The sequence below is a fragment of the Bemisia tabaci genome, chromosome 3 (assembly GCF_918797505.1).
Source record: "Bemisia tabaci chromosome 3, PGI_BMITA_v3".
Classification (NCBI taxonomy): domain Eukaryota; kingdom Metazoa; phylum Arthropoda; class Insecta; order Hemiptera; family Aleyrodidae; genus Bemisia; species Bemisia tabaci.
This window is the reverse complement of record NC_092795.1, coordinates 28,344,614-28,363,673: the sequence shown is the minus strand read 5'-3', so window position 1 is coordinate 28,363,673 and position 19,060 is coordinate 28,344,614. Positions and strand designations below refer to the sequence as shown.

The following is a 19,060-nucleotide window of genomic DNA, read 5'->3' as shown; positions in this document are numbered from 1 at the left end:
GAGGATGTGCTGGCATCTTCAATAAAAAATGAGCAATTCCACAATAAGACGGTCTAGAAGAAAATTTGTGGCTTTAATTTTTGTGTAAGGTAGTGTACATCATTATTCCATGCACTGGGAAGAAAAAACTACTAGAAATGGTTTAATTTCATTGGACCTTAACAACACGCGCAAACTGGGAAAATCCGAGTGCCAATCTAGCAGTTGGGACGCTCATGTGACTACACGATTCGCGGGCCCCTCCATTAAAATAGGACTATGCCCGTGTCATAGAAACATAACGAGGGCCAGACGGCGCTGTGCGAGTAACGCGAGTTAAAGCTGCGCACGGCGAATGCACGCGCTCGGCCAGCAAACCCTATCCGCTCCCGCTCGCACTGGAAAAAAACAGAATCTTAAAGCCGCCAAGAGGTATTTCTTCTTAAATCAAGAATTTTGCTGGTTAATATAAGCTACTTTTTTGCTTAACCCAAGCGTTATTTTTCTTGAATCAAGAAAAAGTCAGCTTAAAGGAAGATAAAGAAAATTCTTGGCGGCAAATTCAAGAATTATCATGCTTGATCCAAGCTACTTTTTTTTCAATGCGGGGTGTCAGCGGGCATCGCCATTAGTTTTTTTCTTTTTTCACTGAAGTGCAGGAAGCACATTATTAGTGAACTTTTAAGAATCTTTTAGGTGAATAGTAAACTTCAGAAAGAAGCCGAATTTTCAGGAGAACGAGTTTGAATTCGACTTCACGAGACCCGATTGTAAGTTTTTAGCTCACAAACAATAATTTTTCTAGTGTTTGCAAAGTACTCAGTCCAGCTTGCAATCTAGCTCGTCAAAAGGATCAGTTCGCCGACTGAGAACAATGGGACGTGCTAAGCAGCTCGTCGAAAGCCTTCGTGACCTGGCAAAAGTACATCGGGAGAAAGTCAGTCAAATCAATCAATGTTGCCATCAATGTTGAAGTGCAAACTTGAAGACAACCTAAGATTTATCAAGCTCGTAAGAGCCGAAGGCATCAATCTCGTCCATGAGCCTCTCGACGCGCTATCAACAAGCCAAAGAAGCAGAATTACAACAAAATACCTACAAAATTGAACTAATCTGTGGTAAAACAACCTCTTGCTCACCGACAAAGTTCGAGTATGGTAGAAGAGTTGCTGATTTCCTGAATATTCCTATAAATTGGCATATGTTACTTGTTACATGGTTGAAGTATGTACACATCTACAGGCAACAGTACTTGATTTGTCTAAATATTCATGAAGTCACGGACTTGCCTACTTTTGGGTGTATAAATTGCTGCAAATGGCTTGAAATGAGAGAGTTAGTTAGTTATTATAATTTTGAGACATTCAGCGACTCAGGCTATTAACGTCTTTACAGGTAATTTTGAAAATATATAGGAGTATAAACGAAAATTTAGGATAAAAAATAAAACAGCTGGTGATGTAGTAAAGGAACTTAAAAGTATTTTTCGCACACATGGAATTCCTGCACAGTTGGTAGCAGACAATCAACCGTTCAATTCAGTAGCACTTAAAGCTTTGCAAGTACTTACAATTTTACAATCTTAACATCTAGTCCACATTATCCCCAGTCCAACGGAAAGGCGGAATCAGCCGTCACACAAGCAAAAAGTCTACTGAAAAAGACTCTAAAAACCATAGGTGATATTGATCTGGCAGTTTAAGAATATAATTCAACACCCTTTGTATATCTAGGAGCCTCACCCTCTCAAATGTTAATGGGTCGAGTTCTTAGAAAACAAATTCCTATCAGTACTGAACAATTACAACCAAAATTAGTTAGTGTTGAAGAAAAACGCAAAATTCATTCAGAAATAGTTGAAAATCACTACAATCAATGTTCCGTATTGGCTATATTTTCGATTAGCATTGCAGCTGAAATTGAGAGCAAGTAATTTAGCTTTCAGCCGATAAATCGCGTTGAGATCACCGGCCTGAGAACTAATAATTTTGAACCTTTTTCCTCATTGATTTTGCTCAAATGAAGTCCTCTGTCCTGGACCTTGCTACTTGCCAGATAGATTGTTAGCATTTTTGACTAAGTAGCCTTTTATTTATTGTGTAATGTGTTGTTAGCACTAAGTTGTTCATTTTATTCGCGAGAATTTGCGAGCTTTAGTTTTTGGTTGCCCGGCCACTGATTCCTCATAATCAGTGTCTCTGGGACGAGTTACGTAGAGCGAGATTCCCAACCCGGCGATAGCTGGATTACAGACAAGTTGCGTCTATCTAGCTATTGTCACCTCTTTTGAAGAGAGGCCCGGACCGGACACTGATGCCTGAGCACGTGCTCCGCGTTTCGTCAGTTTTTTCTGTGATCAACCTTGGAGTCCTCAAGCCAAAGCTAAAAAGGCATGTTGATCCTATGGTTTTGAATCTATGAGCCAACTCTCGGTGCGATCTTTTGATGAGTCAATCTTCGAGAGACCCTTAAGACAAGGCTAAAAGGCTTGTTGCGCCTAAGGTCTTGAACCTATAAGGGATCACCTCAAGTGCGACTAAAACCCCCCTTCTTTGAATGCTCGCGAATTCTCGCGAGTGTTAACAGGTTACGACAACCGTAAACTTGTAACTGTTAAGAACTGTTAACAATTGTAAACTTGCCAGGAATTCCATGCTAAAGAAAAAGTTTGGCTACTGAAACAAAACGGGCAATGGCACCCAGCAGTTATCGTTGAAAAACTACTTCAATTCCTACGATCGTACTTTACGCGGATAAAAAGTCGATGACAAAATGTCCTATAACCCCTGGCAGCATTTAGAGTTTGCCTCGAGACGTCCAATACGTCCATTCCTCAGTTGCGTCAGGACGTACATACCCTGATATGGCCACCAAGAAGTGACGTGCCGTGGTGAGGATTTTCATACTTAAGTCATTCTCATTTGTGTTTACAAGGTAAATACACCGAGAGTTTCAGGAACGACAGTATATCTACAGCCCTGGAATACGGGAGATTCACCTGGTGAATTAGACATGCATCACTGACGATGAGGACTTGAGCAATTTGATTTTGTCTCCGCCCTCTTTCTTGAGGTAAATATATGATACATATAACAAGGTGGAGAAATGGAGCTGGGTTCACACCATTTCGCGGGGAAAACAAAGCTAAGAGGTTCCAAAAATTATAATGAGAGTAAAAATTAAATTTTCTGAACTCTAATGCGTACCGGTACGAAACTTATTTCTCCACCTAGTTACATACAGCTCGGGCAAGTTGGTAAGTTAGTATAATTTTAAGACATTCAGCGTCACAGGCTATTAACGTCTTTACAGAGAATTTTGAAAATGGGAGTATACGAAAATTTAGATTTTTAAAGTGAGAGAGGTGAAGAGTTTTAGAATTTTGGTAGTAATATTGGGTTCATCGCATGTAAGTGGGTTTGTATTTCTGTTGATTGTAGGGGAGTATATCTGTGATTGGAGATATCGGAGGGCAGAGCAGTCCGTATATAAGTACGTGTTTGATGGTTAGAGGTGATGAATTACAGAAGTGACAGATGGGTTGATTTTCTTTGGAGATGATATGATTGTAAGTGAAAAAAGTGTGACCTATCCTGAGACGCGCAATTTGGACTTCACATGATCTTGTTTTGTGGCTAGATGTTCTTGGATATGGCATGGAGGCTCAACGGAGACGATTCTGTTCACCTGTGTCCTATTGTTTAAGTTTATAATACATGAATCGACGTTTATCGACGGTGAAACTACCAAACCACGTATCTCGTTTGCGGTGTTTAAAAATCTACGCTCGCATTTTATTTTTTTGAAGTCGACCAAATCAATATCATTCCTTGAAATTTTCACAGAATTTTCTCCGCACAAAGAGGAAAAATCACAGAAATTTTAAAGACTAGACGTTAAGTAGTTTTTCAATTAAAAAATAAAGTATGGCAGGAAGTCTGCGACGTCGCAAACCGAGATACGTGGTTTGGTAGTTTTACCGTCGATATTTACAAAGTAAATACATTGAGAGTTCAAGGAACGACAGAACGTACGACCCTTGGATACGGGAGCATTACCTTGAAGTCGCCGCTGTGGACGGCCGAGTGGAGCGGGACGTTGCCCTCAGCGTCGTAGAAGGAGATCATCTCCTCCCGGGTGCAGCCCCTGCTCTCGGCCCACTGCAGGAACACCTCCATCGTCCGCGAGCTCGCGTTCTTAGCCGCCTCGTGGATTGGGTAGTAGCCGTTGTTGCATGGCTTCCGCGGGCTCGCCCCGAAGTCGCTCATCTGCAACAGGGGAAGGCTTTTCGAAACAAGCTCCTCTCAATGCTCCAGTCTTCACACTGCGCTTATCACTCTTTTTCGAGGCCTCGATCACGGAGTCTCCACGACTTCTCACCGCAATTGGACGTATTTCTATTAAACGGAACTAAGCGTCATAGGGGGAAGATGGTAGAGGGGGGGGGGGGGCTTGGATTGGCGGCAGAAACGGGCGTCGGGCTCGTTCCGTCCTATACCCGCAATGCTTTTTCATGGCGCTTAGTTCCGTTTGACAGAACGCGCTATCCGGCATTCTAAATTCCTCAAAAGGAACTCAAATTGGCGCTTGGTTCCGTTTGACAGAAATACGTCCAATTGGTAAATCCATTGCACCCTTCAAGACGTCATGCATAGATTCTTGATTTAAGGATCTGCGAGCTGACCATCGGAATTGATAGGCAAGGCGATAAGCGAAAAGAACCTTACGGGAAAATAGAGCGAATCTGTCAGTTGAAACGGGTGATTGCTAAAGACAAAAGGGAAAAATTATGGATTGACAGTCGAATCTCTCGCGGATTTCCGTTAGTTAATCTATCATAAATGTGCGCGATCCATTTCAGAGACTCGTTTCAACGAGCAGAATCGCTCCATTTTCCCTGTCTTTTTCATCTATATACTGAAAAAAAAAAACTCCGGCTCCAGGAGCCGTACTTACAGATTATATGGCACTATCGTGCGTTTCGGGTGAGGAGATCGTGAGTCCTCCATTCAGGAGCCGGAGCAACGGCCTTTGAACCCGTAGCAAAAAGAGCTCCCGGCTCAGAGGCCGATGCTCTGGCTCCTGAATGCGGGTTTACGGTCTCCTCACCCGTAACGCACGGTAGTGTTAAATAGACCGTAATTACGGATTCCGGAGCCGGATTTTTTTTTTGAGTGTGTAGATTTGGCTATTAATTACTATAATCAGTTCGCAGGGAACAGCATGCGATCAGAATGCAGAAGCGACAGCTTTGAGAGTTAGCGGGTGGGTGTAGTTCTCAGGCCCAGCGCCGAATGGCGCCGCATTTCTACATCGTTTGGGTTGGCACGGGAAAGGGTAGATTGTGTGAGTTTCAGTGCGTTCGTGTTCGAGATAGTGATGCTCCAGATTAACGAACAATGCGATGGCACGAGTCAACTGCGAAATTTTCTTAAAATTATCGACAAGAGAAAATTTTTTTCAGCTCATGTTTCACTCAACTCAATTTAATTTGATGTGACATGATATCGATCCCAGAGGAAATGTACAGCGTTATCAATCCAAGTCTCGCTAGCTGTGTCTTGACTAACATGACATAACGTTAGATACGGATGTACTTAAGAGTAAACTGCGAAATTTTCTGAAAATTATCGATAAGAGCAAATTTGTTCAGCTCATGTTTCACTCAACTCAATTTAATTTGATAAGCGACATGATATCGACCCAGGAGACATGTAGAGCAATATCAATCTCACTATTTACCAATTCAATTTTTTTTATTTTTCTAGGCACATGGATTCAACTCACAAACTTGTGATGTTTAGATTTGTCATCCATGATTGCATTGACGGTTACAGCAGCAGGATTATTTATCTGAATGTGGCCAATAACAATAAAGCATCGACTCCTCTAACTTATTTTAAAAGAGGAGTTCTAGAATGCGGACTACCTAAACGTGTAAGAGGGGACAAAGGCTGTGAAAATGTTCGGGTTAAACGCTTCATGATCCATAATTCTTCTCTTCAGCAACCTTTCTGGACTAGCGCGACATAACGTTAGAAACGGATATAATTAAGACTGTGCAGAAAAAACGAAGACTGACCAAGATGCGAGCACACTCGTCGTGATCCAAGATGGCGGCGATGTGAAGGGCGGTGCGGCCATGCTCGCCTCCTTGGGCCGTGTCGACGAGCTGCTTGTGCTTGGCCATGACCTGCAGCACGGCCACCCTGTTCAACTCCACTGCCAGGTGGAGCGGCGCCTGGTCCTTGTTGTTCAGGATGCTCGTGTCTACTTTGCTGCAAGATCAAGCACGCATAAGGATTTCACGCATTGATCATTTCAGAAACGTCTGGGACAACCAAAATGGTTGTTTGCAAACCAATTGGAACCAACTTGTGTAGTTATTGGCAATTGAACGATATGAAGTTTGTGCTGGAATTCCCCTCGAAAAATAATCTGTAATGCATATTTATTTTTTCGTAGCAATGAATGGCGTACAGGGTGTCCCCAGAAGTCCGTACCCTCCCCCTTCCCGGTAACTTCTGAACGGTTAGAAAAACGAAACTTCGGGAATTTTTCTACCTTAAGGGAGGCCTACCTTTCGGGGAGGGGGCAATTTATTTTGGGCCCCGTCAGGGGGGTGAGGGATCCCCAACTGTTTTTTTCAAATGGCAACCGCGACCCCCTTGTGATAAAAATATTTTGAAATAAGTGAAAAACTGAGAAGTTTGACGCAAATACCAGGTCGATATCTGAATTTCTGCCCAATTTACGGCGAGTCAAAGGTCAGATTAGAATTATTTTCAAAAAATCATAACTCCCGTTCAATTTACCGCAGGAAAACAAATGAAACGGGAGAAGTTACAAGACTTTGATTACTTTAAAAGGTTGGATGCGACAGTAATAGGAAAAAAATGGAAGGTGGGATTCAGACCCTTAAAAAGTCAAATTTTGCCCCCCCCCCCCCCATTTCTCTCTAGGAGTACGTATTTAACGAAAGTTCAACAGAAAATTTGGGGTTCAAACTACTTACGGGACGGGTGAGAAAAATGAGGGCCTCTACGGTTGGACTTCATCCCTTCCCCGCCCAAACTCAAATTCGTCGAGAAACAACCTCTCGCTTTGGGCACACTTCCTAAAATATAATGCTACGTCGAGAGATTTCGCAAAAAATGTCGTACAATCAACATGCGAAATAATGAAGCTTTTAATGGAAAAATAGCTCTAGGATGTAATAACATTATCTCAAGAGGCTTTAAAAATCTTGCTCAAACTGTTTCCCGCACTCTTAGCCCGGGAACGGAAAATCGATCGAAGGATTTCTTACGGACATGTCGCATAGCATCTGTGGAGTTTTAAGTCGACACTCTTCAATAATCCACTGTTGCAATTCCTTCAAATCTCGAGGAAAGGTTGCAAAAACTTTTGATTTGAGGTGGCCCCAAAGGAAAAAATCCAATGGGGATATGTCTGCGGAACGCGCCGGACATTCAACTGATCCGCGGCGTCCAATCCAGCACCCAAGAATTTCTGCGTCTAGGTAGCCACGAACTGGGAGTGCAAAATGCGGAGGTGCTCCATCCTGCTGGAACCATGGGTTGAAATCTTCTGCTGAGTTTTCAATGATTTCAATCAATTTTGGTACAACTGCACCCTCCAGCATTGTCAGATACTGCGGGCCGTCTAGATTTCCATTTATGAAGAACAGCCCAATGATATGGTCCCCAAAAATTCCACACCAGACGTTCAACTTTTGGGGACACTGGGTATGCCTTTCTCTACCCACATGTGGATTTTCTAGAGACCAGCAATTGTGACGGTTAACTATCCCATTCAGGAAAAACGAGGACTCGTCGCTGAAACGAATCCATTCAACCAAACGTGAATCCGCTACGACCATTGCTTCCATCTCCTCGCAAAATTGTAATCTCTTATCAGGATCATCTTCGTTGTGTTCATGGATCAACCTGATTTTGAAGGGGTGAGATTTGTGCTTTTTGAGCAAACGTTGAGTGCCCATCCTGGCAACGCCGTCGTGCCGTTCGGCTACTTGTCGAATGGACTGCTGCGGATTCGTGACAAAATCAGCTAATATAACAATTTCTTGATCTTCGACGATTCCTAATACTTCTTGCGGAAGTGCTGATTACAGGGATGCAGATTCGTGTAGCGTAACTTACACCTATCAATCGTAGGTTTAGCGGCAAATTACTGAGCACTAAGTCACAACGGAACATAAGATCTCAGCTGTTTTTCCCTTTTAAAAATTAGTGAGTATCAATTCCAAGAGATTTTTAACGAAATCTTTCGGCGTATCATTATATTTTAGGAAGTGTGCCCCTAGCGAGAGGTAGTTTCTCGACGAGTTTCAGTTGGGGCGGGGAAGGGATGAAGTCCAACCGTAGAGGCCCTCATTTTTCTCATCTGTCCCGTAAGCCGTTCAAACACCAAATTTTCTGTTGACGTTTCGTGAAATACGTACTCCTAGAGAGGAATGGGAGGGGGGCCCAAAATTTGACTTTGTGAGGGTCTGAGTCCCACCTTACATTTTTTTCCAATTACGGTTATATCCAACCTTTGAAAGCAATCAGAGTCTTGTAACTCCTCCCGTTTCATTTGAATTCTGCGGTAAATTGAACGGGAGTTGTGATTTTCTGAAAATAGTTAAAATTTGACCTTTAACTTGCCGTAGATCAGGCAAAAATTAAGATATCGACCTGGTGTTTGCGTCAAAATTCTCAGTTTTTTACTTCCTTAAATATATATTTATCACAAGAGGGGTTACGGTTGCTATTTGAAAAAAAAAAAAAGGGTTGGGGATCCGTCAAAAGAGCGAAACCGGCGGCGTTCTGTCGACAGGCCTGATTTCTTTGACCACACTGATAACTCTCCTCAACCGAGACATTAGAATGCTCTATGTGACTAAAAAAGAGAAGAATGAGACCGGTGATTTTATTCAGAGACCATTTTTACCGTTAAGACCGGTAAACAAGAATACTTTCGGAAATTGGCTAGTCCAGGTTCTTCCCTCCGAAGAGGAAATGAACCCACCATTAGACATTACCCCTTCAAAGAAAATTACGCCCCGCAAACGTTCAACCTATAGACCGAAAGAAAACCATAAAGTCATTTTAAATATTGTGCCGGAGAATATTTTAAAAACTTTATATAAGATTGCTGGAAGAGGAAACCTTTTAGTGTTCCACAATGGGTAAGAACATTAGAGTTTTCACCCGATTCAAGTTTTGTGTAATTAAAGGCGCCTATCGTGGTTCCAATAATGTTTTTTTTTATATTAATCTAGATGAAGAGACAATATATCAAGGTTGCCATAATTGTCAATGTGCCGCTAAATATTATGGCAAAAACCTTTGTAACAGCAGGAAAAAGTTAAATTATTGGTAATATAATAATGATGATGTAGTGAAATTGATCATAAAATGATGCAATTGGTGAGTTTTTAAAATGCTGTTCTTCAACACATTCTACCCACTAAGCTTGTGTTTCCTCAGAACCTATCGAAGAAGTTACGCTGAAGGATATTGCCAAAAATAGCAGTACTGAACCTCGTAAGTTATAACTTATCAGGGGATTAAGTTATCATATCTAGTAGCATCACTTCATTTCTTTTCAAGTCGTAAACTTTTTTCATTCTGTAGATTGTCTCTGAAATCATTTTATCAGATACCTATAAAGTTAATTGACTTGACTTTTTCCCGTAAGTATATCAAAGTAGATTCATAATCTCTTCAAATCATCATAAGCTCATGACTATGTCACAACGATTCAGAAATTTGAGTTTACTTATTTCCTTTAAACTCAATTTTAAAATACATTTGAGTGCTAAACAAGGAGCAGTTTTGCCAGCCATCGGAATTGTTTTTGTTACTCTGAATGTTTTTGTCTCTTCCAGTACTTTTCTTCATATTTGTGAATCATCGAAACATAACGATGATCAGGAATGCGTTGAACAGTCAAATAAAATGAGGTAATGGATACGATATTCAAGAGCTCACCATTGCATAAAAAATTCGACTGCTTCCAATGATTGATGCTCCACGGCTATGTGCAAAGGCGTGTTGCCTCGATTGTCGCGGATATTTAAGTCTGAAACAACGGACGCATTCGAAAAGATAAGGTGCAAGCATTTCATGGAAGTGTTAAGATAAACGTGCGGAACGATTCATGACTCAGAGTAATCAATGAAGAAAAAAATTTAGGCCTTGTCCACACGAGCGCGGTTCGCGGAACTTGGTTCGGGGAATTTGTTCCCGGAACTAGTTTTAGTTGAGCTTGAACTTATTCCTCCGAACACCGGAACATCCCCCGTACTCCAAGCTTCTACATATGTTTCTTCTGTTGTGAATTCGTTTGTTTTTTTTTTACGTCCTTTCAGTCTTGACACTTGTTTTTGTTACTCTCGCGGCAGCAGAAATCTATTATTTCGCAATAATTGTACAGTTTTACTGAAGTTCCAGTTCGGGCGAACTCGTGTGGGCAGCATCCCTCGTTTTAAAGGAAAAAGTTTCGGGAAACAGAGCAGTTCGTCAAATAAGTTCCTCGTACCGCATTAGAGTCTCCTTTCAGCATAATAATATTGCCAAAGAATCCATGATCAGTACTGATTTACTAACGGAAATTGCTCTTTTGCTTCAAAATTGGGGTTGACGGCGCATTACCGACCGGACATTTTCGGCCTTTAAAGTCTTGAATTATTAAATACAATCATAAATTATGGTATTTTTTAGCATGGCTAAGTTTATGGACATATAATTCCTATTGATTTATCAACTTGGTTTTCAATCGTTTTGCCTAAAGTCGTTTATAACCCACGGCGACACGACTAGTCCTTTTATCGTGAAATCACCCATTTGCACTTGCGTCCCCTAAAGCACTTCCATCTACCTGCAATCAAACCCTGGAAAATTTTACCAGCCGTCTCAACTACGGCAATGCAGCAGAAATTTCCTAGCATTTAGCTGAGAAAATTTCTATTCACCACCAAGAATAGGGAGCTTCATAATTTGCCCACCACAAAAGGTGCATTGGAGCAGCACACCCTTTGCGCTGCTAACCAGGTAAATCCGGTTTTGGGGGCGCCTTGAGAGCACGGATGGGTGGAAAAGAAAGGGAACTGGTCACTCATCTGGGCAAATCTTCTTTCTATATGGAACGGCTGTGCTTCTTGAATGCAATTGCAAGTCTGCCTGCAGGGTGCACAAATATTATGTTCCTGTGATAAAGCTGAAGTCTGCAAGACGTGTTCTGGAGGTGCTAGTGTAGTCATTGCGGAAATGAGTTAAACAAAAGGTACTTAAAGCCTTTACCGAACTTTAACATTTTCCCATTAACGCGGAGGACATCATCAATGCGCCTCCTTAGTGTGTTTGATGATGACAGTATGCGGTTATGGCGTGCACAGCCAGTGGCGTGGCGTGAATTGCGATATATCGATTGTTATGCCATTTAAACCTATGAAAAAATATCGATTATCAGGGTGATCGCAGCAAACACCTTAGTAATCGATTCTTTACCATAGTTTCAAATGGCGAGATATCGATAACCGATTATTCACGCCACGCCACTGGTGCATACGATGAAAATACATCGTATATCATGAAAAACATGACATTTTGATATATTAGGCAAATGAAACGGCAGAAAGAAACTTGAGAGAAAAATCATGCGGAAACCTCGGAACCTTTAACCCTTAGCAGTATAGCCTATAAACGCCGGACCACATGCTTTCACGTCTGCTAGTTGGCACAAGTAAGATCAAAATCGGATTCTGCTGGGAAAATACCAAGCACTGGAAAAAAAACACATTGGAACTAGAGTCCAGACTCTTGAAAACATTGACAAGAAAAAATACTCTTGATTCAATCGGGTTTTTGCGTGAATCAAAACGAACTCCGCTTAAATTAAGAGGCTTGGTTCTTGATTTAAGCTAGATTCTGATTGAATCAAGAGTACTTTTTCTTGTCAATGTTTTTAAGAGTATGGACTCTAGATCCGATGTGTTTTTTTTCCCCAGTGCGGATTAGAAAACTGCCAGAATATGGGGGAAACGACAAGTTCCGTCTGTGAGGAAAGATTTTCTGCAAGTATTATATCACTGCAATACATGTGAATCTACATTAACTGGCCGGCGTCATAAGGAATTTTCCATGTTGTGCACAAGGAAAATGCGATTAATTCTGAAATCCAGTTGATAAACGGAACTCCAAAATACCTCACTTAATTTGCAGTGATCGAATCGACACGTAGAATAGGAAACGGGGGCCCCGTTGGCAACGGCGAGTCGGTAGCTTGAGCCGGGGGCTTTACCTCGACAAATACAGCTAAACCCGGCTTCGAGATAGTGTGCCCCCGGCCCCCGATTTCCACGGCGACCCGCGGTGGGGGAGGGGGAGGGGGAATTCGATATTCACACGAAACAAAGTGCGGCAGATTGACGACCGTGTCTAGACGTTCCTTGTCACGCCAGTGCATTGTCCGGCCCGAGTTCCTTTATTCCTGCCCGTTAATGTGATCCGTTGCAGCGACCCCGACTTTCAGTTAGACTTGATTTAAATGTTGCGTGGATCGAGTAATGAATAGTAGTATGAAATAGATTTTTTTTCTTTTGGAAGTGCGTAACCGACCATTGCTGGTGCTTTGATTTTAGGAAATATTGCTGTCCGTATCGCGCTGCCGACAGAACTTGGTGGTGAGGAATTCAGGAGGATTGACTTTCGATTAGAGCAAAATTATAATCTTCGGGGATTCCTTTTTCGAGGAAAAAATCTAGGAGACACAATACGTTAACCCAATATTTAGTGCAACCCATAATATAAAGCATACACAAAGTGAGGAAAAAATCGAAGTAGATTTTAAGCTTTTGAAACTGCGTAACCGAAAATCGTCGATGCCTGCTTAGAGTAGGAAACAGTGCTTTGTATAACGCGCCACTGATGCGATTTCGATCTTCGTGCGTTTATTTTAATCTCATTAAAAAATCCGAAGACTGCCTTTTTTGGTTGCTACCGTGCTCATATTCTTGCAACTGTATTTTAAGTTTGTACCTATTTAGATGAGATTTTTGTGCGATTCATGAAATAAGAGACACCCCGAACAAAATCACTTTGCTTTTTCTTGGCTAAACCCAATCTAGTTTCTAAACTGAACATAGTTAGGTCTTTAACAAAGGTGCGAGTTCAGTCAAGATATAAACAAATACATACAAAAAGTTGGGCCTTGCGAATGACTCAAGTGTGTGATTCGAAATTCGTTTCGAGTTCAACTCCAGTAACGATATTGTGACTTACCTGACAATCGACAGTTTCATCAAAAATGTGCGTAGGTTTGGTTACACGATGTTTCATGCTGAACGTGAGCATTATAATCTGGATATTTTCTTCGCTTTTGGCCGTGGTGTTTTCAGCTCTAAGATTTGTGCTGAAGACTGTGCTTAATTTCGTGCTATTTTTCCTGTTCATATACGTCCTATTGCACTACTTTAACAACAAACTGGAAAGGCTGTTGAACGGTTTGGTGGAAATTTCGCAAGAAGACAATTGATGTAAGTTGAATACTCATAAAATACTGGAGGTATCATGTAGTGGGATACTTATCAATGTTTTCTCAGATAATTATTCGCATTAAGGCTGAAAACAGACGCCCACATAAGATTTATCATTTCTAAATCATGATAAATATCCCCTGCATGGATTCTTTAATTAAAATCTCCGCTTCTTCCTGCCACATGCCGTGTCTTTTATAGATAAATGGGCAATACACGGAACAATTACTTCATGACTTTTACATACAACCGATGATAGATTAAGACGTTTTGATAACTCTAGAGACAAGCGCTGTAGATCCCATTAAAATGCCCAATTTGTTTACCATCCAAAAAACTTAGAAGAGGAAAAAGGAGTTCAACTAACACTATCGTATTAACCGGCTTATGAGTATCAAAACTATGTTTTTTCACTCAAACCGGCTGGAACGGGAGCTTGTTTATTATTGTCACTGCTCACATCTTCCTCTTGTAAGTATATTTTCAATTTCTTTCAGTTTTTCACTCAAAGCGAGAAAGTCTTTCGTTTTAATTTCGTTTCATTTCATTCATTTCCGTGGGTATACTTTCATTTTGTCTCTTTCCATATGTCTGTCCACAGATGTTCGGGGCATGGATTCCAGAATAAAGTTTCTACTTCCTATCGAACAAAGAGAAGAATGAATTTTGCATGAAACAGCAATCGGGAAGAATGTATTGGGAAAGAAACTTCTTAGGGAATGTTGATGAGAGGTAAGTGTCAATTCGAAAATTTGCGTAAAAAGTAGTCCTCATGGGCCAAATTTGTAATACAATAATTTGTATCTCACAAAAATCAGCCTAACTAAATTTCGCGTTGCCCGATCGTATCTCTGTATTTTTTAAAAAAAATAAAAAAAATAAATCACTGTAAAATTTTTTATGGATTTCCTATTCCGTAAAAAAATATACCCACAAAAATTCATGAAAGAGAACTGCTTGGTTTTTTTCATTAAAAAAGTAAACCATGAGAGGTAATTGGGCGACGTCCTAAATATTCATGCGAATTCTGGTTAATTGCCACAAATTGACTACAGTTTGTATGAAATTTGCGCCTTACAGGACACTTTAGCAGCCTATGAAATTGGCTGTAAAAATGATAAACCCTTTGACTCCGTCAGCTGAATATTTTGGCTTATAAAAGGTTTCTCAGGTGATCATCGAAAGATGAATGATAGTTCAATGGTGATGAAAGAGGAGGAATATGAAGTCAAACACAAATCAATGGTTATTAAAGGAAGAACATTCATTTACAGATGATTCCCGAATAGCACATTACGAATTACACGGCTCGACAGAGAAAGCCAAGTTCCAATTAATGACCGTAGGTCCGTATACAAATACAACCACTTATCATGATAATTGCGTGAAATTTCCGATACTAAAATAAACGCATTCTCTCGACAATAATTCACGAACGGCTGGCATCGAAAATGGATTGTTCCACCATGTACTAAATGGACCGCAATAAACAGAAAGGAACCAAGCCACATCAGCTATCGCCAAATTTAATTGGGCAATTCAATTTTTTACATGAAAACGGTTGTGCGGATTTTCGTGCAAATTTCAGTGAAAATTCTCCATGTTTCGAAGTAAATTCCTTAAAAATTTCAAAGGTATCCAAACAAACGTTCTCTCGTAAAAAAATTGTCTGCCTAGTTAAATTTGGCAATGGCTGATGTGGCTTGGTTCCTTTCTGTTAAACTCGGTCCAAATACTGATCTAAAAAGGTCTAAAATAAGCGTAAAACGGACATAAAACGGCCTGAAGATAAGCAGAAATGCTTGAAATGTACACGGCCTGAACATCTAGATCACCGGAGCCGGAAAGGAAAAAATCATAACAAGGCCGGTATTTAATATGGACGTATTTATGCTAAGAAATATTACGTGCGGGTAAATTGACTCCAGTGGCATGGCGTGGCGTGGTTTGCGATACATCGATTAATCTACCATTTAAAGGTATCCAACCTGGAAAAGAATCGATAACATGCTGCAGGGTGTTCGCAGCGAACACCTTAATATTAGATTCTTTACCACTGCAGCTTTATAGGAAAATAGCGATAATCGATTATTGACGCCCCGCCATTGAATTGAATCAAAGGGAACTTAGTAAAAAGCTTTTCTCCCTTGAAAATGAGCCCAAAGAGACCATCTGATGGTCGATTATTGAAACTTCACAGTCATTGGTGTATGACAAGACAAGACAAGATTTTGTAAGTCTGATCCGTGGCATGCAGTACATCGCATTTCGATAACTCATCGGCAATGTAAATCTCGGTGTTGAGCTCTTTCTCTGACGTTAAGTCTTACATAGGAATAGAATCCCAAACTTATTTTCCTCAATTTGATCTTGTTGTAACTGGCTTCCTCTCTATATTAATCCCGGTTCAAATGTAAACACTTGAGATAGTCGATTCGATTGTTGACGTAACGTACTTACGCATTTCCGGCGCGGCTCAACGAGCAAACACGCCGCACTAGCAAACGATGCAACGATCAAAAGATGGAGAGATTAAGAAGAGCGGGTCAAAATACGTCACAGCTGAGATCTAGTGGACGTAAACAGTGCGAAGGAGTTATTCGTTTAGCACTCTCTCGTCAACCGGGATTTTGTGACCCAAATGTCGGGGGTACTCCGTCACGATTCGCACGTCGGGCGTAGCTGGTGGGAAATTTCCGATGCATCTGGGTTGGGAAGCTATGAATATATTTCGGCCCAAAAGTTCCACAAGATCGACATTGCGCCGTGTGTCTTTTGACGAGGAGTCGAGGGCTCCCGAAGCCTCGCTTGCTGCCGTCACTCTCCCCGCGAATTGAGAGAGACTGGGAAAAACGTCCGAATAAATTACGATCCCTCAACAGCGTGTGTACGATTTGAGAGGGAAAAATCCCCCGACTTTCCCGGTCTCTCGTAACGAAACTGAACGCAGTGGCGTGGCGTGAATTGCGATATATCGATTGTTATGCCATTTAAACCTATTAAAAAAGATTGATTATCAGGGTATTCGCAGCGAACACCTTAGTAATCGATTCTTTACCATAGTTTCAAATGGCAAGATATCGATAATCGATCATTCACGCCACGCCACTGCTGAACGACGTTCCCTTACTTTTCACACTGACAATTTGAACGCGCAGAGCTTCAAGTGAACTATTTTCTACTTTCATTTCACTACGAATGAGCGCACGGAGAAAGATTTTCAAGAGCGCTTATAGTAGCGTCCCGTTCATAATGCCCTCGTGGAATTTTTATTTGAAAAAAATGGTCCTTCACAGGGCTCCTGCATTTTTCTCTATCAAGTACAATAATTACAACAGTTTCCGTTATGAGGAGAGAGTACCTACTCAGTGCTCACGACCGAAGTTCTGTTCTTACATCAGAAAAGTTCTGTAAGCGCAACAGAGAAGTTCTGTAAGCACAACAAAGAAAGTGCAAGAGCCTTGTGAACAGAAGGATCGGTCATTAGCGCACTGACTATTTATTTATTTTTCTTTTCTTTTCCGTGTTTCTAGATAAAATGGTGTAGGTTTAGGAAAATAGGAAACTCAGTTAATCCAAGTATAAATGAGAATGTATGTATACCAAAAACCGCTAGGTTTAAGTTTTCAAAAACTTGCTTTACCTTGAATGCTTTTCGGGCTTAGGTAACCCATCTTCAGCAAGATTCAAAAATAATAACACAACGAACAGAATTGAAACAAACAATCATCACAATGCTTAGTTGGATCCCATCTAGCAAAAAAGAACCAGCGCGATTACAGCGTTGTAAAACTGTTTCTTCTCCATAATCGTATAAAAAATCACCCAGAATAGCAAATAATGTTAGCTTCCTAAAATGAAATTAGTGATTTTAAATGAAATTAATAGTGTAAATTGCAATACTGTGCTCATATGAAGTATTTTTAAAAGAAAAGGAGAAGTTACACGATTTTGAAAACATTGTAATCGCGCTGGTTCCGTTTTGCTATATGCAATCGAGTTATTAGGTAGGGAAAAAATGGTAACGAACAAAATAGTGACAAGTAGAAACATTTGTTTGGATCCTTGTTTTTAATTTACTCTATTTGTCATTATTTTGTTTGTTACCGTGTTTTACCTACCTAATAACTATGCATTGTGATAATTGTTTGTTTCAATCCTGTTCCTTGTGTTTTCATTTTTGAATCTTGCTGAGGATAGGTTACCTGAGCCTGAAATGCATTCCAGGTAATACAAATTTTTTTCATTAAAGACTTAAACCTATCGTGTTTTGGTACACCTACATTTTCATTTAAATGAATAGCGCGCAAAGTACATTTTTCAAGTTAATCCAAGTATACTGAGCACAATAAATGGGAACACTCCATGTAGAATCCACGTACACGGAGAAAAAAACTTCGTGCATTGGACCCGAAGTTGAGGTCATATGGATATCTGAAGTTGTTTGATCACGCATCCGAAAACTTGAGGTCAAGCTGCCGAAATTCGGGTCAGACACCGATGCACTTCGGTACGTACCGGAGCACTTCTGATGTGTGACCCGCACCCTTCGGTAAATATCGAAGGACTTCAGATATCTGACCCGAACTTCGGCAGCTGGACCTCAAGTTTTTTGATACGTGATCCGAAAACTTCAGAGATCCATATCGACGGTGTAAGTCGGCAATCACATAACTCGGTTTGCGACGTCGCAGACTTCCTGTCATACTTTATTTTTTTAATGGAAAACTACTCAACGGCAATTCTTTGAAACTGTCATGATTTTTCTTCTCAATGCGAAGAAAATTCTGCAAAAACTTCAAGAAATAATGTCAACTTGTTCTCCTTTAAAAAAATGACGTAGAGGCGGAGATTTTCAGACACCGCAAACGAGTTACGCGATTGCCGACTTTCACCGTCAATATGTCTTCAACTTCGGGTTCCACGCACGAAGTTTTTTTCTCCGGGTAAGGGAGTGCTTTTTCAGTGACATGACTGTTGAACGTACCGCCTCCATGATTTTTGATGAATTGTAAGATGTTGATTTTGTTCCTAGCTGCGGCTTGGTGGGCGGCGCATCTTCCTTTCGAGTCGTGCACGTGGAGTCGGGAGGGCTCGGCGAGGAAGAGCCGGCTGAAGTCCTCGAGGTTCCCGCTCTCCGCGGCCTGCAACACACAACCAACCTCACCGTCACACACCCGGCCGAATCGTAACACAACGAGGACACACTGCTCCTCGAAATCCACCCACTAACTACAGAACTACTGTAGCTCAACATTTACCGCCAGAGCATAAGCCAATCTTCAAAATCTTCAGAGCTTCACTGGAAAAAAAAAGTCGCTTGGATCTAGAGTACATGTATAGCGAGAGTGCAGACGGATGTGAAACTTCGAAAATCCATCAGGCCTTCGCCATCACCAATGCCTCCACGAATAAAGTTAGGGCCCAGAAATGCAGCCAACCTATGAATTTCAATTATCCAGAGCGACTTATTAATACAATTGTTACGAACCATCGTTTACAAAGCACGTATTTGACTTAGTTTTTGCATAAATTTAC

The 19,060-nt window shown here is 41.0% G+C and overlaps 1 protein-coding gene across 4 annotated transcripts in view; it reads right to left on the bottom strand.

Moving 5' to 3' along the window:
• Nucleotides 1-18,666, bottom strand: part of TrpA1 (Transient receptor potential cation channel A1) — a 58,448-nt gene extending 39,782 nt beyond the window's left edge. For 2 of the 4 annotated variants that reach the window (XM_072298116.1, XM_072298115.1), the window contains exons 1-4: nucleotides 18,510-18,666; nucleotides 9,978-10,068; nucleotides 6,062-6,257; nucleotides 4,038-4,247 (exon numbers count right to left, since the gene is read on the bottom strand). In XM_072298116.1, coding sequence (XP_072154217.1) covers nucleotides 4,038-4,247; nucleotides 6,062-6,257; nucleotides 9,978-9,985 — 414 coding nt within the window. In that variant the 5' untranslated portion in view covers nucleotides 9,986-10,068; nucleotides 18,510-18,666. Of the gene's footprint in view, nucleotides 1-4,037; nucleotides 4,248-6,061; nucleotides 6,258-9,977; nucleotides 12,025-18,509 lie in introns of those variants that run through there. The other 2 variants (XM_072298113.1, XM_072298114.1) reach the window with 1 other exon arrangement.
• Nucleotides 18,667-19,060: the final 394 nt, after the last annotated feature.